Raw genomic sequence first — 25,966 nt, 5'->3', positions numbered from 1 at the left:
CTTTGGCTTGTGTTCTTTCTCTAAGCGAGAGAGGGATAGTTTTATGCTTGGACATGTCTGCAATGGGCCCTAGTTTGTGTTATTTTTATTAGTATTTTGTTGGTTACGTCTGTTTTCGTTTTTGTTACAGTGCACTGAGGAAAAACATCTGAGAGGTGTGATCCACTGGTGGTGATATTTTGATATTTTGTGAGTTCATGATTTAACAATCAGCTCTTTAATCCAGGCCTGAAAGATTGAAATTTAAAGCGCTATAAAATATTATTATTGTAAACAGTTGCAAAGTGTGTTTCTCCATGATTATAATGGGCTTTGGAGAAATTCACTAATATGGGACAAATCAAATCAAATCAAATCACTTTTATTGTCACATCACATGTGCAGGTACACTGGTACAGTACATGTGAGTGAAATTCTTGTGTGCGAGCTTCACAAGCAACAGAGTTGTGCAAAATACAATAACGTAAAACAAGCAAAATATAAAAATGGCTAATCTAAAAAGTAATAAATATATGTACAATATGTAAAGGTATATACATTACTGAATGTGTATACTAAATATGTTTTTCTACGTGTGTGTGTTTGAGTGTGTATATAGTATGTATATACATGTTTTACAAATGAAATAAAGTAAACAATAAAATAAGATATATAAAATATACAGAGGTTGGTATGTGCAGAACAGTGGTATTTATATACAGTATGGAGTGCATAATGTTGAAGTTCCAGTAGTGAGGGTGAGGTGTCTATGAAGTGTTCAGCAGTCTGATGGCCTGATGGACATTGATAATATGAGAAGTCCTGAGTCTAAAAGGATGGCAGCGAGTCAATCCAGTCCAAAAGACAAGGACTAGTTTCCTTTAAAATGATGACGTCATCTTGCTGGTGATGGATGCTCGAATAGGTCACGCGTGAGACTCCATTATCAGCAACATCTGGTATGAGTGTGTGAATGAATGCATGTGACTGGACTGCGATGGACTGACTTGATATTGACACAAAGACTGCACGAACTTTAGGATTAGTAAATGCTGACAAAAAATTCACCCAGCCGGCAAGAGAGGGTGGATGTTTCGCTTTGTTTTGTTTTGTTTTTGCAGGAGCAGGAGGATAAGGGAGACTGGAGGAGGAGACGGTAGCTTCACATGAGAGTGTGGAACTGCAGATTTAACCCTTTGATTGCTAATTTGGAGTTACTGATGTTTGCATTAAGACAACTGTGCCTTGTTACCTGTGTTTTGATTAAGGTATCATGTTATATTATTGGGAATGCCAAATGCTACAGTGGAGAAAATTTTTGAGATCACTTATGACTGGAATGGGTTGCTATTAACCATAGCAGGCCACTGTAAAAAGTTAATTAAGGTTTATAAAGGAAAAGTACCAAAACTTTAACAATATTTATGAATGTCTTGCCACATTCAAAATGAAATTCAAATTAAAAGATACCCTTAAACTCAGAGAATCAATATGAAATAAAACATGCAAATTTTGTAGAAAGTACATGACTGATAACTGTTCTGTCCTGAGCTTTTGTTGCCTATAGCTCCCACTTGACCACACCAACAGTTTCTACCACCAAAGGAGGTTAATTAAAAGTTTGACAACAAGCATAAAATTTTCCAAAACTTAGAGACAGAAAGGAGTTCTGAATAATCATAATTTGGCTAACCACTAGGATGGAGTTGGACATCCTCGGATGGGGAAGAATGGGTTGGTGTGACCAAGGTGTGGTTTGGCTTGTTGTATGTATATTTCAAAATGTTACAGCTCTAGATGGACCAGTTACCAGTGCATGGAAACATGACGGACTTTATTACATGAGGAGAAGGGAATTTTGTGGGATTGAAGATCCTCAGGGTGAGTGGTTGACTAAAGCATGCATAAAATAATCATTTTGTTATTGAATGTTAATTGATTGATAATTGGCCACATTTACAGCTGTGTTGACTTGTTGTGGACACAGTTTACTTCATGTTTAAGGATTCTAATTGACAGATTTAAAACAGTGACACTAAGAGATGCATTCGACAATGAGGGAAAAAACAGTGAGTAAAAAGGGAGTTTTCAAATGTGTAGTTCACATTAACACACAGATTTTGTTTCTAGGTAGTTCTGCGGATGCAGTCCCTGGGCAGAGCCAGGAGTTTAACAGATCTAACGTGAGAATTAAATTGATTGTATTCCCCAACACAGGATGACAAGGCTGGAGCAGCAGTACGCGAGAGAAGAATTTCTGATACTTCCTTTTCTAGCTCCGGTGAATTGACACATGGGAGTGTGTCAAAAAGGGGGGAGTGGAAGTTGAGTCTGAACATCAAACAATGGTTTTATGAACATTCTATGACTTTATTTGTGGGTTTAATAATTTAGGTATGGTAAAACTTAAGCTTATAATGTTAGAAAAATTGGTTAATTTGTTTTTGAATCACTGGAAGAACAATGGATAACAACATTAGATTATCAAGGCTAGGGAGAGAGGTGTTTTGGTTTTCTGTCTCTTACAGAGAGAGGAACAGACACCAGATGACGACACGGAGATATGAGGACCCTTCACAGCAGAGACAGACTTAGGGACTGCCGAGACAGCAACTGGGGTCAAGTGTCATGGCGTTTGGACTCCTCGAGAAGATGGATCCCAGAAACACAGCAATAATCATGAAAATCTAGGAACACCAGACCAACGAGGTTCGAGAGGCTCTTGGTAAAAAGGGGGACACGGCGGTGGCCCCAAAATTACACAGATCTTTGTTTGAAATCGGGGCAGAATAATCCCCTGATCTGTGCAACGACCAAAGGGTAGTCTACCCTGGAGGTTGAAGAAAGAAGCTGAGAATCACCCAACTGGAAGATACTGGTAGCTGCAGCAATAAAATAAAGGTTAAAAACTCCTTAGACAGAGGTTCTAGTCTAAGTACATTTGAAAGGTATAAGGTGGCACCAAAATGGGGGTGGAAAACTGGAGCACCAAAATAAAGCTGTGGGAAAATTGGGGAGTAATGGGAGTGTCATGTGTACTTGTTGTTGTTGTAATCATAATTTCTCTTGCATCTGAACTGCTAAACACAGAGGTCATCCTATATATGGTCGACCCGTTAAAGGGGGACAGAGGGCCTCAGGACCAAGAAGAACTGGACTTTGTAACGATGGAGTGCCTGGTGTAAGTGATCTCTCCAGTAAGGAGAGATCAAAGGGGGAATTGTGAGATTATTATGCTATCATATGTTACCTTATATCTGTAATCAAAGTAGTTGAATTAGGATACAGCTGTAGGACATATATTATCTTTTAGTTTAGACTGTGTGCTGTGTGAGTAGTCAAGTTCCCATCATGCATTTGGGTTAGAAGAATATAATCATTACGTAGTTCATTAGATAAGTGTGCACCACTCTGTATCCTTGATCTGCTGTGAATGTGTTACACTGTTTTCTTGACATGTTTTACTGCTGAATCATGAAGAGAATGTTGTGTGCAGAAGACCTTGTGTCTACGTTTAGGAGAGGCAGACCACATTCCATACCCCCACCGTCTTTAGAGAATGAAGACAGGGAGCCGAGGTCATAACTTAGGCGCCGTAAGAGAGAAAACATGTGAATGTTTAGGCTTTTACAAATAGGTGGGGGCCACTAGGAGCTATAAAAGGCTGAGTAACCCGTCACCATTTTGAGACATGCTGTGACCCTCTTCAGGCATCTCTCCCCATCATGATGGTTCTTATGCTCATAAGTGTTGAATTGTATGAAAATAAAGTATTATTGATTGAGCATGTATACACCGAGTATTGTCCCTCCTTCAGCCCAAAGATTAAAACAACTGGGAGTTTTTAACAGCTACCATTAGTGGCCAATGATAATTTTAGGTGAATAAGCATTGGCAACTAATGCTAATACCATATTCTCTTGATTTATAACAATGTGACCAGCTAATGCTAAGTAGTTTGCCGTTATTAGCTAATGCAAATTTATCTACTAATGCTAACAATGTTTATTCTTACACTTTAACAATATGAGCCTATACTATTTTTCCTTCAATTTTAACAATGTGAGCAGCTAATATAATGCTAACTATTTTCCCTTGCATTATAACGATGTGAGCAGCTAATCCTAAGTAGGCTGCCATAACAAGTTAATGCTGATTTGACGCGAATTAGCATCATCCGTTAATGCTAACTCTTTCCCCTTGTATTATAACAATGTGAGCAGCTAATGCTAAGAAGGCTGCTGTTATCAGCCAATGCTGTTATTAGCCAATGCTAATTTATCCGTACCGGAAACCCAATCGGTACCCCGCATGCGCGAAAGCTGCCTACTCGAAGCGTTTTACGATAGTTCTGGTTTAGAGTATCTGTTAAGATTTTAAGAATAATAAGTGTCTCTTAAAATGTTTCCGATAATGAAACGTTTAATATAATGTAGACAAACACAAAAAAATCTCAACAGACGCTCTCTGTTGAGGAGAAAAGCATGAATTTGTTTGTATACGGATTATCCATTGTTTAAATGTCCCGGCAGTCGAAAAGGAGGCAGAGCTGTTGAGAAATGCTAGGAGCTAACTGGGCGCTAACTGTATCATTCAAATATATTGAATGTCGCAATGTTGGCAAAGAGAGGAAGTGACGTAACATTTGCGCATGCGGGGTACCGATCGGGTTTCCGGTACGGATCGGGTAGTGACAACACATCTGCATTATAACAATGTGAGGAGTAAATGCTAAGTATGCTGCCATTAGCAGCTAATTCTAATTAGGGGTGAATAATTATTACCAGCTAATGCTATTATCATTTTCTGCTAACTCTTTTCCCTTGCATTATAACAATGTGAACAGCTAATGTTAAGAAGGCTGCTGTTATTACCTACTGCTAATTTGACGTGAGTTAGCATTATCTGATAATGCTAACACTTTTCCCTTCCCTTTATACAGTGTGAGCAGCTAGTGCCAGGTAGGCTGGTCCTAGCAGCTAATGCTAATTTGATGTGAATTAGCATTATAATAGTGAGGAGTTAATGCTAAGTAGACTGCCATTAGTGGATAAGGCTAATTTTAGGTGAACAGGAATTGGCAGCTAATGCTAATACCATATTTTCTTGCTTTATAACAATGTGACCAGCTAATGCTAAGTAGGTTGCCGTTATTAGCTAAAGAAATTAAAGAGTTAATGCTAATTCTAATTTTAGATGACAAAGCATTAGCTTTAACATTTAACTAATGCTACTTTGACTATGCTAATATTGCTTTTACTTACTTTTTAACAATGTGAGAGGCTAAGTAGGCTGCTTTTAGCAGCTTATTCTAATTAGGGGTAAAAAAATTATTAGCAGGTAATGCTAATACCGTTTTCTCTTTCCTTATAACAATATGAGCAGCTAATGCTAATTTGATGTGAATTAGCATTATATTAGTGAGGGGTTAATGCTAAGTAGGGCGCCATTAGCAGCTAAAGCTAATTTGAGGTTAATAAGCATTAGTAGCTAACCAGGTATTAGCATTAGTATTGGCATTAGCTGCTAATGGCAGCCTACTTAGCATAAACCCTTCACATCATTATAACGCAAGGGAAAAGAGTCACTCATGGCAGCCTATTTAGCATTAACGTCTCACATCATTATAACACAAGAGAAAAGGGTATTAGTGTTAGCTACTAATATTTATTCACCTCAAATTAGCTTTAGCTGCTAATGGCAGCCTACTTAGCATAAAGCCTTCACATTGTTATAACGCAAGGCAAAAGAGTCACTCATGGCAGCCTATTTCGCATTAATGTCACATCATTGCTTTCTACAACTTCAACAGCTATTGCTAAGTAGGCCACTTTGCTCTGCTTCGGATTTGTGTGACCATGATAGAAACTCTGATAAGCTAATGCTGCTAAGCTAATGCTGTTTATGGGCCCTGTTAGAATCAATATTTCATTCTCATTCTGTTGTTTGAGAACAATAACAGAAAAATGTGCACTTGAGAACAAATTTATTGTGAATTCAGCTGTGAATGTAGAGTTTGTCATTATTTAAGCTTCCATTTCCAAATGTTAGCTGCTCCTGTCTGCCTCTTTGTCATGCACACAGACTGAAATGATTCACAGAATTGTTTCATCCTTCTGTCAGTGTCACTGACTGTCACTGTGACTGTGGACATACAGCATGGGAAATATACACATGGCTGACACTTTATTAGGTACACAGTGGCATCTATCTCAGGTACACCTGTGACCTAAATGTTCCTGCAAATAGACTCCTTGGAGACCCCCTACATAAATATCCATGTACTATCCAGCTAGACTAGCGTGTCTGTCCCTGAAAATATTCCTGCATGTGTGATTGTTCATGTGTCATCTGCAGGAAACAAACAGGAAGTACACAGGAAATGTTTCCAGCTCTTCCTCCTCTATCAGGCATTCTCCTACCTGAGAGTGTCCAGTCTCCAGCCTGGATCCTTCTTTCCAGCCGACAGCAGCTTCATTCCTGAGTCTCCTGGATGATTGTAGCTCAGGTCCAGCTCTCTCAGATGGGAGGGGTTGGAGCTCAGAGCTGAGGCCAGAGAAGTACAGCCTTCCTCTGTGATCAGACAGCCTGACAGACTGCAGACACACAAAACATCTCAAGCTGTTTAACTGAGTAAGGTAACAGCCTCCAATATTAGAGAGAAAGCCCCAACCACCAGACAATCCACTGTGAGCAGCACTTGGTGATGGTGGGAAGGAAGAACTCCCTTTGACACAAAGATCCTCCCAGTGAAAACAGGCTCCAGGAAGAGCATCTACCATGACTGGTTGCAGGGTGAGGGGAAAGAGAAGAGATGAGCTCAGAGAGACAAGAACAAAACACAAACTTATGCCGGGCTCACACTGTGCGATTTTTGCAGTCGCGCGATTCAGCTCCTGCTCAAACTGTACGATTGACTCGCAGGGGTTAGAAGTTCATAGGTCACGATGCAGGGTCTCACACTATACGACCCGATGCTCTGATGCGACCTGAGTGCTCACACTGTGCGTTCATAAAATGAAGGTTATAACAGAAATTCTGTCGGTCGCTCTCCCTCTCTGTCTTTCACTCACACAGACACGCACACCACCACCATCAACTTTATGAAAAACATTGATCAGGCAGCTGTGATTGAGCAGCAATGTAAATCCAACTATTTTCACGGTTGTTGTGGTCGTGATAATTTTGTGAGGCCACATCGAAAAGGCTCGGGTGAGCTTGCCATAGTTGTACAAGTTGTGCCTCCATCGCTTGTGTCCAGATCACACGCTGCACTGCCGTGCTGCGCCGTCTTTTTCGCTCACATTTGTGTTTGCGCGTGCGCAGTGTGAGAAGCTGTGGTGACACCCTCACGACGGTCGGGAGGATTTCAAACATGTTTGAAATCCTCCCGACCAAGCGATTGATGATCGGGAGCTGGTCGTGAGGTGTTAATCGCTTCTCGTTACCCCACGTACACTACACGATGCACGACGCACGGTGAAGGACAAACTCGGGCCGATCGCCAAAACGGTCGCACGACTCAAAAATCGGCTCAAAATGGGCCAAAAATCGCACAGTGTGAGCCCGGCATAAGGAGAGAGAAGACAAAAGTTAAGGACATGCAGTAGTGACATATAAAAGCATCAGGAGTGAAAAGAGGGGAGTGGAGAAGAAAGCAGAGCATCATGGGAAGTCCACCAACAGCCTGAGCCTATAGCAGCATAACTAAGGGATGGTTCAGGGTCACCTGATCCAGCTCGAACTATAAGCTTTATCAAAAAGGAAAGTTTGAAGCTGATCTTCAAAGTAGAGAGGGTGTCTGTCTCCTGAACTCAAACTGGGAGCTGCTTCCACACCCAGTCCAACATAGCCAGGCTTTCTTTGCTGCTTTGACAAAACCTCAAATCCCAGTCAGAGATGATGAGCATCATCACAGTGATGATCATGTCTCTGTTAACCCAGGCTTTCTGCTTCAGGATCTGTGCACGCTCACAGAACAAGGAGACCTTTAAACATCATTTCACTAAATGGATGGACTGAGCTCAGCCTACAGATGAACTGGTGCCAGAGATCATAAAGAACATCAAACAGTCAAATTCAACACTTTAGATGGAAATATGAGATTAATGCTGCAGACAATCATGAACCTGCTGAATTCATGAACATCAAGAATGCAGCGAGTGGTAAAATAAAGATTTGACCTCAGTGTTTCTGTCTATTCCTAACATGATAGCTGCACTTTAGAGCTCTAAAACTGGAACTGACACATATTTTAACTCTACATGTTACTCAGTACATTCAGTTCTGACACTCGCCCACAGTCCAACAAAGGAAACATGGAGATCACATCAGTTTGTCATCAAAGTCTAATTATTAGGGCAACTTAACCTGTTATTATTACATTAACTCCTTAATTGATTAACATCAGCAATTATTTTATCGCAAATTAACAGAGTTTTTAAAATGATGATTATAGTGAAAGTGCTCACTGGCTCTGTATATAAAGCCATGGGTCACAGGAGGGATGTTGACCAGTGCTGGCTTGAAATGGGCGTCATTATGCGTCTCAGCCAATGAGAGCATTGAGGGTGGGCCTAATATTACTGCAGCGCTCACATGACCCAGGACAGAAAGAAAGGGGCGGGGACAGAAACATGGAGACAGGTACAGATCTTTGACATGTTCATTTTAAACTGTTCCAGGAGGCAGTGTTGATACAACTAAAGTTATCTGGAAGCAAAGTTGAGTTTTTTATCACCGGAGTACTTCATGTCTGAAGTATCACTTAACTGCATTACACGCTGTTGATGGCAGCAAACAAACCCAAACAAACAGAGGTGGGAGGCTTGGGCAGACTACGTAGATTCAGCTGGTGGGAGGAGTCTAGATAAACCAAAGAAAGACAAGCTAACAAACGCTATAGTGAAGTGGATAGCTACAAACTGCAGGCTGATTAGTGTTGTTGAAGAAGTCGGTCTGAGGAACATTCTTAGGATCAACAAATGACGGCATGTATGAGCCTCAAGACGCATCATCACAAGAAGAACACATGAACTGTAGAAGAAGGAGACACTGTGAAAGCCACGGTGTTACAACATGAACCTGCTGTTGGTCTCTCTGGAGACTACTGGGCGTGGCTGGGTAACCATGGTTACCTGGGAGTTACAGAAACGTGCTAACATGTGATTCATGTTGCACAGCAGTGGGACATTTGAAATAAAGTCAGCACACTCAGTACAGATAGTGCATCAAATATGATGCTGCTGCCAGACGTCTGCCTTTGAACACATCCCTGCATCGCGCACAACACCAAGGTTGCCATGGCAATCACAGCTAACAGGGACAGAGTGCACAGCTGGAACCCTGCAGGTATATTTAACATGATGTATTTCTCAGTGTCCTGTCTGTGTGTGAGAGACTAACAGCCTCTGTATGTGTGTGTAAATACAGCATGAATATGTAGAGGACATGTTTGTGTATATAAGTAAATGAATGCTCTGCGTCATTTGAATCTTTGATTCTTGTTTCTGTTGCAGGTCTGTGACTGAACTTCTGGGAGGAGAAAAGTTGGTTTTATGCTCTGTGATTCTGTGTTTTGTCGTCTCTCTCAGGTGATGGAGAGCTCAGATGATGACCCCGCCTACGTGGTCAAATTCAAGTCTGTATTCAGAACAGACCTGGAGACACGCAAACAAAATGCCAACATTGTATATGTGAAAGCTGCTGCTGCACTGGAGCCAGATTCAAGGAGCTCAAGTGTTTACCCAGATCTTACTGAACTTACTGAAGGAACAGAGGGTTGTTGGAGGGAAACCTGTGGAAGCAACAACATCCGAGCCACCAGAGAAAAAGTTGCCCTATTGGTGCTTCATCAGATTGTGAACAGGAGGAAGACTCAGCTGAGAACAGTGTGGTGGATACAGAGCAGAGCCCACCATCAGTACAGAGGCCTGTCCATTAGAGTGCTGCTCCAAACATGCAGCACAAGTACTTGGCCACAGCTGCAACATCTGTACATGTCAGGAAGTGCTGTGTGGACCCAAAATGGTCTCAGACTCAAAATCACAGCTTTATTGGCTGGCAAGAAAGATCCATGCAAAACAAAACTACACTGGGAAATTATTAGTCTAAACTCACAGGGAAACACAGGGAGGTTCACACAGCATGAGGGACGACGCAACACGGAACACTCATAAATACATAAATACTCATAATGTATTTATGGGAGACTCATAAATACATAAATACACAGAAGGTAATGAGGGAAGTGGAAGCACACGGCTGAGGATAATTACATGTGACAGGAAGGGAAGTACACAGAAACTGAAAGTGCTGACACCATGCACGACCCTTCAACGCAACACAGGAAGTACACAGAGACAACCTGAAGGGAGAGAGAACAAGGAGCAGCACATGACGGGGTGAGGAAAACTAGAACTAACATCACAGTTACACAAGGGAGACACAGAGGGCCACTACATGAGGACAATCTACTAAACAATAAAGAAACAGAAAACCTAGGGATCTTAAAAATATGAATGAACTTAATACAGAATATCAAAACTGAAAACATCAGGTCAGAAGTCCTGGGACAGTACCTGTGAAAGCTTGTTCTCTGTTACTGCTCATATTGTACAGAAGAAGAGAGTTTCTTTATCATCAGAAAATGTCAGTGAGCTTGTGTGTCTTAGCAGCTGGCTCGGTGCAGAGGAGGAAGAACATGTCAAGTCAGAGGAAGATAAATGCAGTTCATGTTGTCAACTCAACCTGGATTATTGAAAGAGTTTTTCTTTGTCTTGTTTCTGACTGAGATTCTCCAAAGGAAGTCCAGTACAAACACACACTTCACACACTCAAAGTCCTGCACAGTAAATGAGCTGATGAGCGTTTGTGCTGCTGCCTGATAACAGAAGAATAGTTCTGCTGGTTCCTGTTCTGAAAACACACATTTATAAATGTTCACTTGCTGTTGGTCAAAGGTGCCTGTTATAATGTTATGATGGTGGCTCTGGACTCTGAGGGGAACTTTGTTTGGAACAAACTAGATGAAATGTTGACGTCCTGGCAGAGGCAAAGAACTTTGATTTGATATTTGATTTGATTAGATTCATGTTTCAGCTCAGATTGACAGAAATATTTGAACTGTTACTGTGTTAAAGGGAATACTGCTGTTAGAAAGCACCTGATTTGTTTCTGCACACTGAATGTTGCACTTCTCATACTGCAGTACTATTAACATGAGGACACAATACACTACTTTTGAACTCATGATTGAATGTTGCTGTAACAAAGCCATTAATGGTGATTCAAAGTGTTCATGGTTTCCCAGCACAACAAATGATTGCACAAGTGTGACTGATCCACTTTCTAATGTGTGTGTAGCCCACACTGTGTGTCACTGTGTCACAGGTGAGTCTGTGTATCCAGGTTCTATGAGGAGAACAGGATATAGTGACTGAGTCCAGCAGCTTAAAGTCTGACTCCATCCTCCATTTAAATAACTCACACCAACAACTGAACAGCTTTGCCTTTGTGTAGCCGACACTTCATTTTAATGTCCTTCTATTCTGGTTCATCTTGTTTCAGTTTCTATAAGCACACAGGTTTCATCAGTGACTCTATGACCTCAGTAGTCTTTGCTGGGCCTTAATGCTCTGAACAAAGCTGCACATCACAAGACTAAATAGAAATGAATCAGTCTTTCATTTCCCAAAATAACCCATGGAAAGAATTACTGTCCATCCAGGCTCCTGAACATGAAGCTGATGAAGGTGGAGTATTGTGAGGGCTGATGGAGATGATGATGAGGAATCCAGGAGCAGTGGGTGGATGGCAGCATCAGCATGAAGGATCAGTGTGAGAATACATCATCATCCACAAAGAAAACCAGTCTGAGAGTCTGACGCTCTTGTTAGAAAGACGCAGTCCCAGCAGTTAGCTTGTCTGCTAGTTAGCTGAGAGCTAACTCACTTGTACATTGAATACCAAACTGTGTAAACCGGGGGTGTCAAACATATGGCCCGTGGGCCAAATCAAGCTCTTGAGATAATTTCATATGTCAAATATTGATGAATTTTCAGGCTTGTTGATAATCAATGTGAGCACGGCTGAGATGTTATTCTGATGAGCAAACCATGTTACCAAACACTTTAAGAGACAGACTGGGATCATACCATTATGTGAAAGAAGACGGAAATGTCCCATTGACAGCAAGGGTAGTGGTAGAGACCAGGTACACAGAGAAATGGGGAGCTGTATTGAAATGCAAGCGTGTCAGGAAAGAGTGAAAAGGCAAGATGAGCAGCATCTGGCTGCATTTCAGTGATACTGGAGACCACAAAGCTGAGTGCAGAATTTATATAGGAGATATACAGGAGACGCTGAGAGTAGAACTGATAAAATTAGGAGCTGGCTAAAGCGATACCCATTTTTATTTCCACCCATTTTCCATTGTGGAGGACAAAAAGTTTTCAAACTCGTCCAGGTCTTAAACCTCATGTGTGTTCTTCCTAATAGCAGTAAATGGATAAAAATAAGGCTTTTATGAAAACACTGAATAAAAATTGCTGCCTTTAAAAAGACTAAATGTACAGTTCAGTATTGAATACTACATAAAATAAACTACATATAAAGTGTGTCTGAATGGCAGAGATGCAGAAATATGTGCATGTAGCACAGAGCCACGGCTCAGTGTCTGAATGAGTCTCACAGACCTGAATGTGCTGTTGAAGCCATTTATAATTATAACGTAATTCTTTACTCGTTTGATCTGCTCCTTACCACAAGCGACCAGACGTAGAAGGTTTTGGACTTTTAACTATATTTTCTTAAGTTTTACAACTTTTCTGACTGTTAAAAACCTCGTTATGGCCATTCATGCTATACAAAGTAATTAGACATGTGTGGTATCTACAGAAATGTCAGAATCTCAGCTGAAAGTTCACAAAACCATCTCAACAACCACCAAACAGCTAAAACAGCAAATGAACAGACCCCACAAAAAAGATGTAAACACAAATCCCCCTGATCATCTGTTTTTTTAAACATGAAGCGTAGTTTTGGACGTTCATTTACTGCTGGTTCAGTGAATTTTGGTTGGACAGTGATGAAACCTGCAGTCTCAGAATCTGTGAGAAGTCTGCTTTCAGCACACACAGCATTGTTGTGTTGTGTACTGTGGATTGACCTCTGCAAACTCATCACTGTTTTCACCATCATGTTTCTACTTAGACAATAACAAAGGAAGCAGTTCCCAGGAACTACTTCCTGTATTGTTAACATAAGAGTATGTTGCCCTTCAAAACACCTCCACTTCTCCTCTTATTAGAGGACTGCCTTATTATTAATCTGCTAATTCTGTCAGTTGATGAAAGAAAAATGCTTGATCTCACCTGAGAGTTTCCAGTGTACAGTGTGGACTCTTCAGTCCTTCAGACAGAAGCTTCACGCCTGAATCCTTCAGGTTAATGTTACTCAGGTCCAGCTCTCTCAGATTAGAGGTCTGAGAGCTGAGAGCTGAGGCCAGAGCTTCACAGCTTCTCTCTGACAGGTCACAGTGACACAGTCTGAAAAATAACAGATAAACAATTACAAAAATAAAACACTGATGTTGAAGTGTAATGAGATACTATTATTTTTTAGCAATATTTAATCTTGTTTTTGTCAGGAAACTGAGCACTTATGCAGAGCAACATGTGGAGAGAATCAGAGGAGAAGAAGTGAAGAGAGAACAGCAGTAAAACAACACTGAATTGTTCAGTGTGCTTTTGATATCAACACAATGTGTCAAATTTCTTTATTTTGTATTTGTTTTAGTAGAATTGATGATTATCCCTTAGATAACAACCACAAGCCAGGACTAAATTGGTAACAGTTACACACAGAAATATTTCAGAAATGTGGACAATTTGTGCTCGAATGTATTCAGTATTGAACAAACTGAGTACAGATGATCACTTAATATTTTTGAAATTTTATTTGAGTTGTTCCCACCTGATTTATGTTAACTAGAATAAACATTTAAAAACTAAAGCTATGATCACATATTTACTTACAGAGCTTTGTTGGAGGCTTTGACCACTGGCAGCAGCCTCAGAAGAGCCTTTTTAAAGGCTCATGTTCTCACTTAGATCATTTATTTCTACTTACATTTCTTTCTGGGAAAATGGGGATTACTTTGAAAAAGGGACGTATTTTCCCCAATAAGCAGCCCTGGATTAGTAAATATCTCAAACATCTTCTCAGTCAGAAGAAACTGTCTTGTTATGAGGGAGAGAAGAAAAAGACTGAGGCACAGAAACTTGTCGAAAGAGAGATAAAGCAGCTAAAATCAGGTCTAAAAGTAAAGCAGAGGATGAGCTGAATAAAGGACACTCAAGGCTGGCTTGGAAAGGAATGAAGTCCATGGTGGGGATGCAGAACAAGGACAAAGATGAATGTGATGCTGAGTCAGCAGAAGACTTGGACTCTTTTAATTCCAGCTTTGATATCATTGATTTCAATGAAGAGCTTTGTGATTTTAGGAAAGGGCTGGTAGCTCTGAGAGTCCCACTGATGAGGTGTTTTTGAAGGTTCGCAGTCATCGAAAGAGCTTAGAAAAAAGGCATCTGGACTTCTTTAAGTTTCTTGAAGACGTTTCACCTCTCATCCAAGAAGTTTCTTTATTTCTAGGGTGTGAAAATGAGTGTAGGTCACAATCAGCAAAGGTTTTGGGTGAGCTCATTGTGAAACCCAGCCCCACCCTATCATGTGATTTCTTGAGGTTAACCTCTGTACAAAGAGACTTCAGCCATATGAGTGAATGAGAGCACACACAGGACACTCTGATGTCTGAATGTGTGTGATTCAGTGAAAAAGAGGATTGTAATGGATATACTGTGCCTGACAGAGTTTAAAGAGAAAAGTGTTTGGATTAACCCTTTAAGACCCACCAAAGAACCAAGTCCACTAGAGCTTATCTTTATATTTTCACATACTGTAGTGCCATTTTTGGGAGCATTTCAAGTTGCTATACATCAATACAACCATTATAGCCCAAATTTTAATAATATGTATGCTTTAAGTCCATAGTAACTACATAAATTGCAAAAAAGTGCAATAAACTACAAAAAAATTGAAAATAATTTTTGTTTGTGTTTTATATATATTTCTAGTTAGAGAAATTTAAGAGGTTTATCCCTCTAAATTGTAAATACAAAAAAGTTGCAAAAAATAGTTTACAACAACAGGACATTTATTTGTCTTCATAGTTTTATTTTTGAAATACACCAATTTCTATATACTGCAGAAAAAATGGAAATAAATATTATAATCCAAATTTGCAAAATAAGCATATGCATCAAAATAAACTATTTCCAGCAGTGCAGTTTGAGTTCTAAGCATCCCAGAAACGATACAGAAAGTCATTAAGTAAAAAATAACTTTTAAAAACACCAGTATAGGCTTATACGGCCCTGGAGGTAAAAAAAAAAAAAAAAAAAAAAAACAACAACAAAAAACCCCTACATTTTCCACAAAAATGACATCACTTCCGGTTTCGGGCAGGTAATGGCAGACATGCGATAGTTCGCACTGACGTCTACGCCAACGTAGGAAGTGTTACGAAGAGCTGATCGGATCGGCAAAGCGTGTTTCTGGAAGATTATTATGTTTTTGTTGCTACAAGTGCTTTTTGGGGCGATGGGGTGATCGTGGCTCAAGAATTGTGAGTTCGCCTTGTAATCGGAAGGTTGCCGGTTCGAGCCCCAGCTTGGACAGTCTTGGTCGTTGTGTCCTTGGGCAAGACACTTCACCCGTTGCCTGCTGGTGGTGGTCAGAGGGCCCGATGGCGCCAGTGCCCGGAAGCCTCGCCTCTGTCAGTGCGCCCCAGGGTGGCTGTGGCTACATGTAGCTGCCATCACCAGTGTGTGAATGACTGTAAATGTAAAGCGCTTTGGGATCCTTAGGGACTAGTAAAGCGCAATACAAATACAGGCATTTTACCATTTTTATGCAATTTTTGCAAAACCATATGTGGAAGGAAACCATGACCTAGGACAAGCTGCAAAAAATATGCAAAAAAAAAAATAAAAAATACTGCGCTAGCTTACGTGGTTCCGGTTCTACAGAGATTAAAAATAGTTACGCAAAATGGAGCGTGCCCGCTCCGACCGGTCTTAAAGGGTTAAAACGGATTATGCTAAAGTGAACGTGCTAGTTTCAAGGTTTGCCCTGTGGATTATAACTTTAAGAAGATGTGACATTTATCAAGGAATCCTGCTCTCCGGATTATTTCCATGAACACTGAGCTGGAACACATGTACAGTGCTGGAAGTGCCCATCTCACCACCAACCTCTCTGTGCACATTCACTTTTTAACCCTTTGTGAAACAATAAAGGTTTAAATCTGATTATAATTCTATGTTAGTGCAAACACCTCTAATAGGTTGGTTTGGTCTTTCCAAGTGATAACTTCCCTTGGAGTCTGCGGTCCAGGCTTCTCAAACCATCCTAGTTTAACAAGCACTACAATCTAGAGGAGAGCTTCACTAACAGGTGTGACTGATAAGATCTGACCTGCAAGGATATTCATGTTTATGTGTATTAGGACAAGGAGGGAAGACATGGACATCAAATCTGTCAGGCTGCCTGAGTCCGCTCATCCATATCAGCTCAGAACTCTGCATTATCTACTGAGTCAGACTCAGAGGATCAGGGATCAGAAGTTCTACAAAGAGTAGAACAAGACTTCCTGTATAGAGGTGTCTGTGGGCCTAATGATTCAAAGTGTCAGCACAACTTTCACATCATCATGTTTTAGCACAACTAAAACATGGTGACTGACCTCAGAGTTTCAAGTCCACATCCCAGACTCTCCAGGAAACCACACAGCTGTTTCACTCCTGAATCGTGCAGGTTCTTGTTGTAGCTCAGGTCCAGCTCTATCAGATGGGAGGGGTTGGACTTCAGCGCTACTGCCAGATAATCACAGCTGATCTCTGACAAACCACAGCTCCTCAATCTGTATAAAGAATGAAAGATGTAAGTTTATTAGACAAAGTGTGAGCTTGAAATCATTCAGTGTTTCACAATCTGTTCAGAGCTGAAGAAGGTTCAGAATGTAGAAGTTTAGAAAACATGAAACATAAAAACATGAAACGTTATCACTTTTTACTGTGTGAAATAAAAAAAAACTGAAGAAGAAATATCAGTGTCTAAAACAAAACAAACTCCCAGTTCACGAGGCTGAAAGTGGGACTGTGGTGAAGGCTCTACACTAAAGCTGAATAAAAAAAGCAGAAGTTTGAAGCTGAAACTGTGAAGCTGTGAGTGAAAGAGCTCCAGCATCTGTCATGTTACATGAAACGTTCTTATTTCCTCACTGATGAAAGCGTCATGCTTTGATTTCCTGCTGCTTTCACTGAGTCACACTGTGAAACTGTGCTGAGCCACAGCTGAACCAGCATCCCTGTTCAGCAGACACTTAAAGCGCTTGGCTGCTTCCATTGAACCCTCTGCACAGAGGTTCAGTTTCCTCTTCAGGTCCCAAAGTGCAGAACAACAAGGTTTCAAACAGCTTTGTTCCAGCAGCATCAGCCACAGAAATGCAGAGAAAATTCTTTGGACCTCTTGGTTGTGTTGTATGATGCTGTGTTGGCATATCTGGTGTCTGTGTTGCTTTGTGAGGATGGATCACCCATCTGCTGCAGCCCCAGATAAACAGAGCTGGACCTGAACCTGGTAGCTTCACTTAGAAGACACTTGTGACGGGAACGTGTGAGAAGTTTTGTGCAGACAAGTGTGGATTAGGGATGCACCGATCCCGATACTGGTATCGGGTATCGGGGCCGATACTGTAAAATGTGTGCGTACTCGTACTCGTAAAAGTTAACCGATACCATGAACCGATCCTTATGTAGCCCGGATGGGAATTTGGGAGTAGATAATCATAATTCCCATGGACTTGAACGCCACATAAGGTGTTCACAGTCCACAGAAGAGAACGGCATGGAGAGATGCACGAGGTTAGCTGAACCAAAGTGAGAGACTCGGCTAGTTTTACTGAGGTTAACTTGCACAAAAGAGTGTGTGACTAGAAAGCTGACCGTGTGAGAGGTTCGCAACAGAGTGTGGGTGAAGTGACTTTTTGTTTCAACGGTCGCACCACCGTCCGTGGAAAACTGTGTTTCCAGCCATGACCGCCGAGGCTAAAGGCTAGCCCGGACTGCTTGGCTGCGCCACGGAGGCAGCTGCTATGGACTGTCGGAGAGCTGGACAGTGACTGGCTAACGCGCTGTAGCAGAGACAGCATCGGGTCCGCAGGGAGTGGATTTAGTGTGGGACTGGTGAATGGCGACCTACCGAGCAACGGAACTGTAAGTCAGACTTTTGTGCTCTTACTGGGGAGAAGAGGATTTTTCTCCATCGTCCGGCGTGAGCAGCAAACAGGCCTGCAACAAGTGTGAATGTGAGTGTGTGTGGGGCCCATGTGTGAATATTGTATGTTTAGTGGATTTATATAACGTGTTTTGGAGTGTATATTAGTGAGTCACTTACCAAAAGGTGATAACATAAGTTGGGTTGTTTAATATAATTTGAAAGGGAATTATTTCATTTATACAGTGTATTTCATTTGGTTAAGGTATTGGAATATCAATATCATAAAAAAAGGGATGTGTTGTACAGTATTTGTCTCTGCCCTTACGTTCAGTAAACGTTTCGTTTGTGTTAAAGAGTTGTGTGGGGTCGTTTCTTTACTACCGGTTAAGTTTAACTTGTGTGTGGTAGAAGTATCGGTTTTTGTACTCGGTATCGGCAAGTACTCAGATCCAAGTATCGGTGTCGGATCGGTTTGAACAAATTGGTATCGTTGCATCCCTAGTGTGGATTTACAGTCTGGGACGAGCTCTACACAGTCTTTGTGGAGATCCACATTCTGCATACTGCCTGTGAGAAGCTGCAGACATTTCTCCTCCAAATCCACTGAGCAGCTGCTCGTGGTGTATTAGCTTCATGTGTGCGTGTTAGCATGAAGCCTCGGTCACACTCTGCTGTGGACACGGTCACAGCTGGACGCGTGATGGACGAGTCGTCCTTCCTGTTAAACTTCTTTGAGGTGAGCTTGAAGCTGCTGCTTGGGGCGCATGCACAGCTGGTTATTGTACTGGAAATGTTCTGCAGACGAGTCCACGCGCTCACAACAAAGCTCAGTGTGGACGACGCTGTGCTCGCTCCAATGCTGATTGGTTAGAAAGTGGGCGGGAACAGGAAGAGAGCAACAGCAGTGTTCAGCACGAACATGGAGGATCAAAGAAGAAGAACATGAGAAGCTCAGATGGAAGCTGCAGTGGACACTTTTCATTGTTTTAACACTTGCTTTCACTTCAGCTTCACCAACATCAGCACAAGCAGAGCAGCCCACTGACTGCGTGGCCGTGACGGCGCCCCCTGGTGATAGTAAACCACTACAACATGTAGACGGCCATCTGCTGCTCATCTCTTTGCCACCATCACAGGAGCTCTTTATCCTGTTCTACACTCTCATTGGTTCTTTGTCTGCTTGATTTTATAACATTAGTCATTGTGATTGTTCAAAGATCAGCTGTGACTAAATGTAGCTCCTACAGCAGTGATGGTAATAACTACTGAAGCTAATCCAGTATCAAAGCTCAGGAACCAGCAGCTCCCACCTCGTTTTCTTTGAACAACTATTTTTAGCTGCTGTGCTTTTGTGTTTCTGCAGACCTCAGACATCCTGCTGCTCTGGAGAACTGAAGCTCTAAAGGGTTCAGCCTTTATCTCCAAGAAACAAAGCTGATCAAGGTGACCCAGCAGGTCAGCTGATCTGTGGACAGCACCAACGTCTTTAACTAAGTGTGAGAGCTGAGCAGTCTTTGGAAGCCTGTCTGATAGTCTCAGAGCAGGATTTGGATCATTATTTTGCTTTTCTTCTATTATTATGTTTAGTTTCTGCTTTACAGATATTCTCTGAGATGTTCTCTGAAATGTTTCCCACTGTTGGACAAACTTTCACAGTTTCTTCATAAAGGAGATCTCCTGTGGAGTCCATCTGTGATAATATGTAAAACACTGAATTATGATTCATATCTGAATGTACTGACTGTTAATTATTGATGAGAACATAATCAGTAAATATAAAGATGTTTGAGTTTGGCTTTGATGAATCAGAATAAAAGTAATAAAATAATGATTTTAGAGACAGGCCTAACTCAGGCCAGCTGACAGCCTGTGTACAAACAGACTTCAGCCATATGAGAGTGAGTGTGAGTGAATGAGAGCACACACAGGACACTCTGATCTCTGAATGTGTGTGACTCAGTGAAAAAGAGGATTGTACCCGATATACTGTGACTGACAAACAAAGTTTCAAAGAGAAAGGTGTAGGGATGGGTATCGTTTAGGTTTTATCCGATACCGGTGCCAAATTGGTAGTTTTGAAACGGTGCCGGTGCTTAAACGGTGCTCGAACCGGTGCTTAAAGAATGGAGAACACAAACTTTGTCCAAAAGCCTCTCATGTTTTAATTTTTAGCGGTGTCTTTTTTTCTGCAAAATGATAAGAACCGTACCAACATATAAGCATCATCTGTGCAAAGATTTATGTTTTTAAAGTGAAACAGTGAAAAATTACAGCGCTGTCAATACATGAATATCCAGACGTTGTACAAAAATGTCCAATTCTGGCACACAGTTGGACACCACGCCAGTTAATTTTTTTAGGTATTTAAGAGCAGAAATTAATTAATTTTATTAACATGCCTAAAATGCTTTTTTTTTTTTTTTTTTTAAATGCGTTTTTAAAGAATTAACCACACATTTACATGGTAATGGGCCTTTCCTGCATGGAGTGCTTAATTGGCCTCTGGCCCTTTAAACTCTGAGGGGCTGTAACTTTGGTTTCTTTTGGTCACTTTGTATGATTGACACCTCTTTTTAATTGTTTGAGCCAATAGAGTCACAGTAACGATGCCACGTTCACGTTACTTCAACCAATCAGATGTTCCAAGGCCAAAACCCACGTGGGCCCAGATTTACTGCATGTGACGTCTGTCCAGTCACGTGTCTATAGGTGCGTCTAAAATGGAGGTTGTTGACGGAAAACGGCTCTGATGTGACTAGGTAGGCATGGTAACCGCTGTTAATCACGTGGCTACCGGCTACCGGCGAAAATAACGGAGGAAATCTCGACGGTAAGCCAATTTCTGTCTTAGCGCATTTGCGCCGCTGTGTGTTTTTGTGGTCTTCTTTTGCGGCTCATTCAGTGAATTTTGGTCAGAGCGTGGTGAAACTTGGTGTTTGGAATTGGTGATAGCTCTGGAAGATAACCAGCCTTTCTTTAGCCGGTTACATGAAGTCTGGAGAATTTCTGGTTCGCCTTGTTTGTTTAGCGGACTTGTGCGCATTTACATAACTGCTCGTTTAATCATGGCTTGTTTTCGTTGAGTTTGGTGGTTGTAGAAATGGTTTGTATGACATTTTAGTTGAGATTCAGAGGTTTCTGTTGATACCACACATGTCTGGACTTATATTTCTCACCCCGTGTTATAACCGATTAAACGTGATCTCCTCCTTTTTGCTCGCGGTACCGGGGGTGTGGGGCTTAAAGCACTTGTTGCAGGCTGCTGAGTTTGCATCTTTTGCTGTGAAGTACAGCCAGACTTTTGACCGCTTCACCTTGGGCATTTTTAATCTGTAGCTCTGCTCTAAAAGAACGTACGTACCTGGGCCCGCCTACTATCCTTGTAAAGGTAAAATGATTGGCTAGAATCCAAAGTGTATGACATGTCATGAAAAAAAAAAGCACCGAAATAAAGCACCGAAATTTGCGCTGCTTTTCGGTCTGGTTACTACCGTTTATGTCAGAACCAATACCGGTACCCAAAGTGTTTGGATTAAAATGGATTATGCTAAAGTTAATGTGCTAATGAAATCTGAACTGACTGAAATGTGAAGTGAAGATTATTCAGATGTGAAAGAGAGAGAGGGGGTGATAATAAGGTGGGGCTGGAGATCAAACACCTGATTGGTTGACTAGATATCAGCTCAGAACTCTGCATTATCTACTGAGTCAGACTCAGAGGATCAGGGATCAGAAGTTCTACAAAGAGTAGAACCAGACTTCCTGTATAGAGGTGTCTGTGGGCCTAATGATTCAAAGTGTCAGCACAACTTTCACATCATATTCATCTCAGCAAAACTAAAACATGGTGACTGACCTCAGAGTTTCAAGTCCACATCCCGGACTCTCCAGGAAACCACACAGCTGTTTCACTCCTGAATCTTGTAGCTTGTTCCAGCTCAGGTCCAGCTCTATCAGATGGGAGGGGTTGGACTTCAGCGCTGCTGCCAGATAATCACAGCTGATCTCTGACAAACCACAGTCCCTCAATCTGTATAAAGAATGAAAGATGTAAGTTATTAGACAAAGTGTGAGCTTGAAATCATTCAGTGTTTCACAATCTGTTCAGAGCTGAAGAAGGTTCAGAATGTAGAAGTTTAGAAAACATGAAACATAAAAACATGAAACGTTATCACTTTTTACTGTGTGAAATAAAAAAAAACTGAAGAAGAAATATCAGTGTCTAAAACAAAACAAACTCCCAGTTCAGGAGGCTGACAGTGGGACTGTGGTGAAGGCTCTACACTAAAGCTGAACAAAAAAAGCAGAAGTTTGAAGCTGAAACTGTGAAGCTGTGAGTGAAAGAGCTCCAGCATCTGTCATGTTACATGAAACGTTCTTATTTCCTCACTGATGAAAGCGTCATGCTTTGATTTCCTGCTGCTTTCACTGAGTCACACTGTGAAACTGTGCTGAGCCACAGCTGAACCAGCATCCCTGTTCAGCAGACACTTAAAGCGCTTGGCTGCTTCCATTGAACCCTCTGCACAGAGGTTCAGTTTCCTCTTCAGGTCCCAAAGTGCAGAACAACAAGGTTTCAAACAGCTTTGTTCCAGCAGCATCAGCCACAGAAATGCAGAGAAAATTCTTTGGACCTCTTGGTTGTGTTGTATGATGCTGTGTTTGCATATCTGATGTCTGTGTTGCTTTATGAGGATGGATCACCCATCTGCTGCAGCCCCAGATAAACAGAGCTGGACCTGAACCTGGTAGCTTCACTTAGAAGACACTTGTGACGGGAACGTGTGAGAAGTTTTGTGCAGACAAGTGTGGATTTACAGTCTGGGATGAGGTTTCCACAGTCTTTGTGGAGATCCACTTTCTGCATACTGCCTGTGAGAAGCTGCAGACATTTCTCCTCCAAATCCACTGAGCAGCTGCTCGTGGTGTATTAGCATCATGTGTGCGTGTTAGCATGAAGCCTCGGTGACACTCTGCTGTGGACACGGTCACAGCTGGACGCATGATGGACGAGTCGTCCTTCCTGTTAAACTTCTTTGAGGTGAGCTTGAAGCTGCTGCTTGGGGCGCATGCACAGCTGGTTATTGTACTGGAAATGTTCTGCAGACGAGTCCACGCGCTCACAACAAAGCTCAGTGTGGACGACGCTGTGCACGCTCCAATGCTGATTGGTTAGAAAGTTGGCGGGAACAGGAAGAGAGCGACAGCAGCGTTCAGCACGAACATGGAGGATCAAAGAAGAAGAACATGAGAAGCTCAGATGGAAGCTGCAGTGGACACTTTTCATTGTTTTAACAGTTGCTTTCACTTCAGCTTCACCAACATCAGCACAAGCAGAGCAGCCCACTGACTGCGTGGCTGTGACGGCGCCCCCTGGTGATAGTAAACCACTACAACATGTAGACGGCCATCTGCTGCTCATTTCTTTGCCACCATCACAGGAGCTCTTTATCCTGTTCTACACTCTCATTGGTTCTTTGTGTGCTTGATTTTATAACATTAGTCATTGTGATTGTTCAAAGATCAGCTGTGACTAAATGTAGCTCCTACAGCAGTGATGGTAATAACTACTGAAGCTAATCCAGTATCAAAGCTCAGGAATCAGCAGCTCCCACCTCGTTTTCTTTGAACAACTATTTTTAGCTGCTGTGCTTTTGTGTTTCTGCAGACCTCAGACATCCTGCTGCTCTGCAGAACTGAAGCTCTAAAGGGTTCAGCCTTTATCTCCAAGAAACAAAGCTGATCAAGGTGACCCAGCAGGTCAGCTGATCTGTGGACAGCACCAACGTCTTTAACTAAGTGTGAGAGCTGAGCAGTCTTTGGAAGCCTGTCTGATAGTCTCAGAGCAGGATTTGGATCATTATTTTGCTTTTCTTCTATTATTATGTTTAGTTTCTGCTTTACAGATATTCTCTGAGATGTTCTCTGAAAAGTTTCCCACTGTTGGACAAACGTTCACAGTTTCTTCATAAAGGAGATCTCCTGTGGAGTCCATCTGTGATAATATGTAAAACACTGAATTATGATTCATATCTGAATGTACTGACTGTTAATTATTGATGAGAACATAATCAGTAAATATAAAGATGTTTGAGTTTGGCTTTGATGAATCAGAATAAAAGTAATAAAATAATGATTTTAGAGACAGGCCTAACTCGGGCCAGCTGACAGCCTGTGTACAAACAGCCTTCAGTCATATGAGAGTGAGTGTGAGTGAATGAAAGCACACACAGGACACTCTGATCTCTGAATGTGTGTGACTCAGTGAAAAAGAGGATTGTACCCGATATACTGTGACTGACAAACAAAGTTTCAAAGAGAAAGGTGTTTGGATTAAAATGGATTATGCTAAAGTTAATGTGCTAATGAAATCTGAACTGAGTGAAATGTGAAGTGAAGATTATTCAGATGTGAAAGAGAGAGAGGGGGTGATAATAAGGTGGGGCTGAAGATCAGTGAAGGGCATGTAAACACCTGATTGGCTGAGTAGATATCAGATCGACAGTTTCCCAGTTTGCCCTGTGGATTATAACTTTAAGAAGATGTGACATTCATCAAGGAATCCTGCTCTCCAGATTATTTCCATGAACACTGAGCTGGAACACATCTACAGTGCTGGAAGTGCCCATCTCACCACCAACCTCTCTGTGCACATTCACTTTTTAACCCTTTGTGAAACAATAAAGGTTTAAATCTGAGTATTATTCTATGTTAGTGCAAACACCTCTAATAGGTTGGTTTGGTCTTTCCAAGTCATATCTTCCCTTGGAGTCTGCGGTCCAGGCTCCTAAAATCATCCTAGTTTAACAAGCACTACAATCTAGAGGAGAGCTGCACTAACAGGTGTGACTGATAAGATCTGACCTGCAAGGATACTCAGGTTTCTCCAAAAGTTGATTCTGTTCATCTGGATGTAGTGTTTTGTGGGAGAAAAATTTTGTCATTGATCAAAGTGACTTCTTCAGTGTCAGCTGACTGCAGGTGTTAAAGGAAATTTGTATTCTTCTATTACTGTCTGTACTCTTATAGTGTTTAGCTTCATTTAAACTTAGTGTGTGTGTGTGACATTAGGTAGTAGAAAATCTTCAAGGCCACATCCTGATATGGCCAACGAACTCACCGAACTCACATATCTTCAGTCTCCATATAGGGAGTTGTTTTCATACTTTGTATGCTCCGCCTAAGAATATGATACAAGCTGTTTGCCTATATAATAAAGAACAAACTGATGCCTCGGCGCGAATCCTCCGTGACACGTCTTGTACACGTTGCTGTGTGGAGACTGTGTCGGGGCATCGCCCATGTACATGCGAACAGCGCTGAGTCTGTGTTTCTTGCCTCCTGAGTTTTCTCTCAACAGCAGGTTTCAATCTTATAAACAGCACATTTGCATAATGACTGAAACCAGCCCACTGAAGGAACAATGGGCTGGGAGGTCAGTTCCTTAATCTTAATTATGCAAATTCTCATGACCATTGATCAACAACCACTGACCAGATACTCATGTTTATGTGTATCAGGACAAGCAGGGAAGACCTGGACATCAACTCTGTCAGGCTGCCTGAGTCCGCTCACCCACATCAGCTCAGAACTCTGCATTATCTACTGAGAAAGACTCAGAGGATCAGGGATCAGAAGTTCTACAAAG

The 25,966-nt window shown here is 41.6% G+C and overlaps 1 protein-coding gene across 1 annotated transcript in view; it reads right to left on the bottom strand.

Annotated features, from left to right (window-relative positions):
• The window catches only part of LOC134620375 (protein NLRC3-like), a 46,417-nt gene that overhangs the window by 7,375 nt on the left and 13,076 nt on the right, over positions 1 to 25,966 (bottom strand). The window contains exons 7-8 of the mRNA XM_063466536.1: positions 13,353 to 13,526; positions 6,402 to 6,575 (exon numbers count right to left, since the gene is read on the bottom strand). Of these exons, the coding sequence (XP_063322606.1) occupies positions 6,402 to 6,575; positions 13,353 to 13,526 (348 nt within the window). The remainder of the gene's footprint in view (positions 1 to 6,401; positions 6,576 to 13,352; positions 13,527 to 25,966) is intronic.

This window comes from Pelmatolapia mariae, linkage group LG3_W, assembly GCF_036321145.2.
Source record: "Pelmatolapia mariae isolate MD_Pm_ZW linkage group LG3_W, Pm_UMD_F_2, whole genome shotgun sequence".
NCBI classification, from domain to species: domain Eukaryota; kingdom Metazoa; phylum Chordata; class Actinopteri; order Cichliformes; family Cichlidae; genus Pelmatolapia; species Pelmatolapia mariae.
This window is presented reverse-complemented; position numbering and strand designations above follow the sequence as displayed.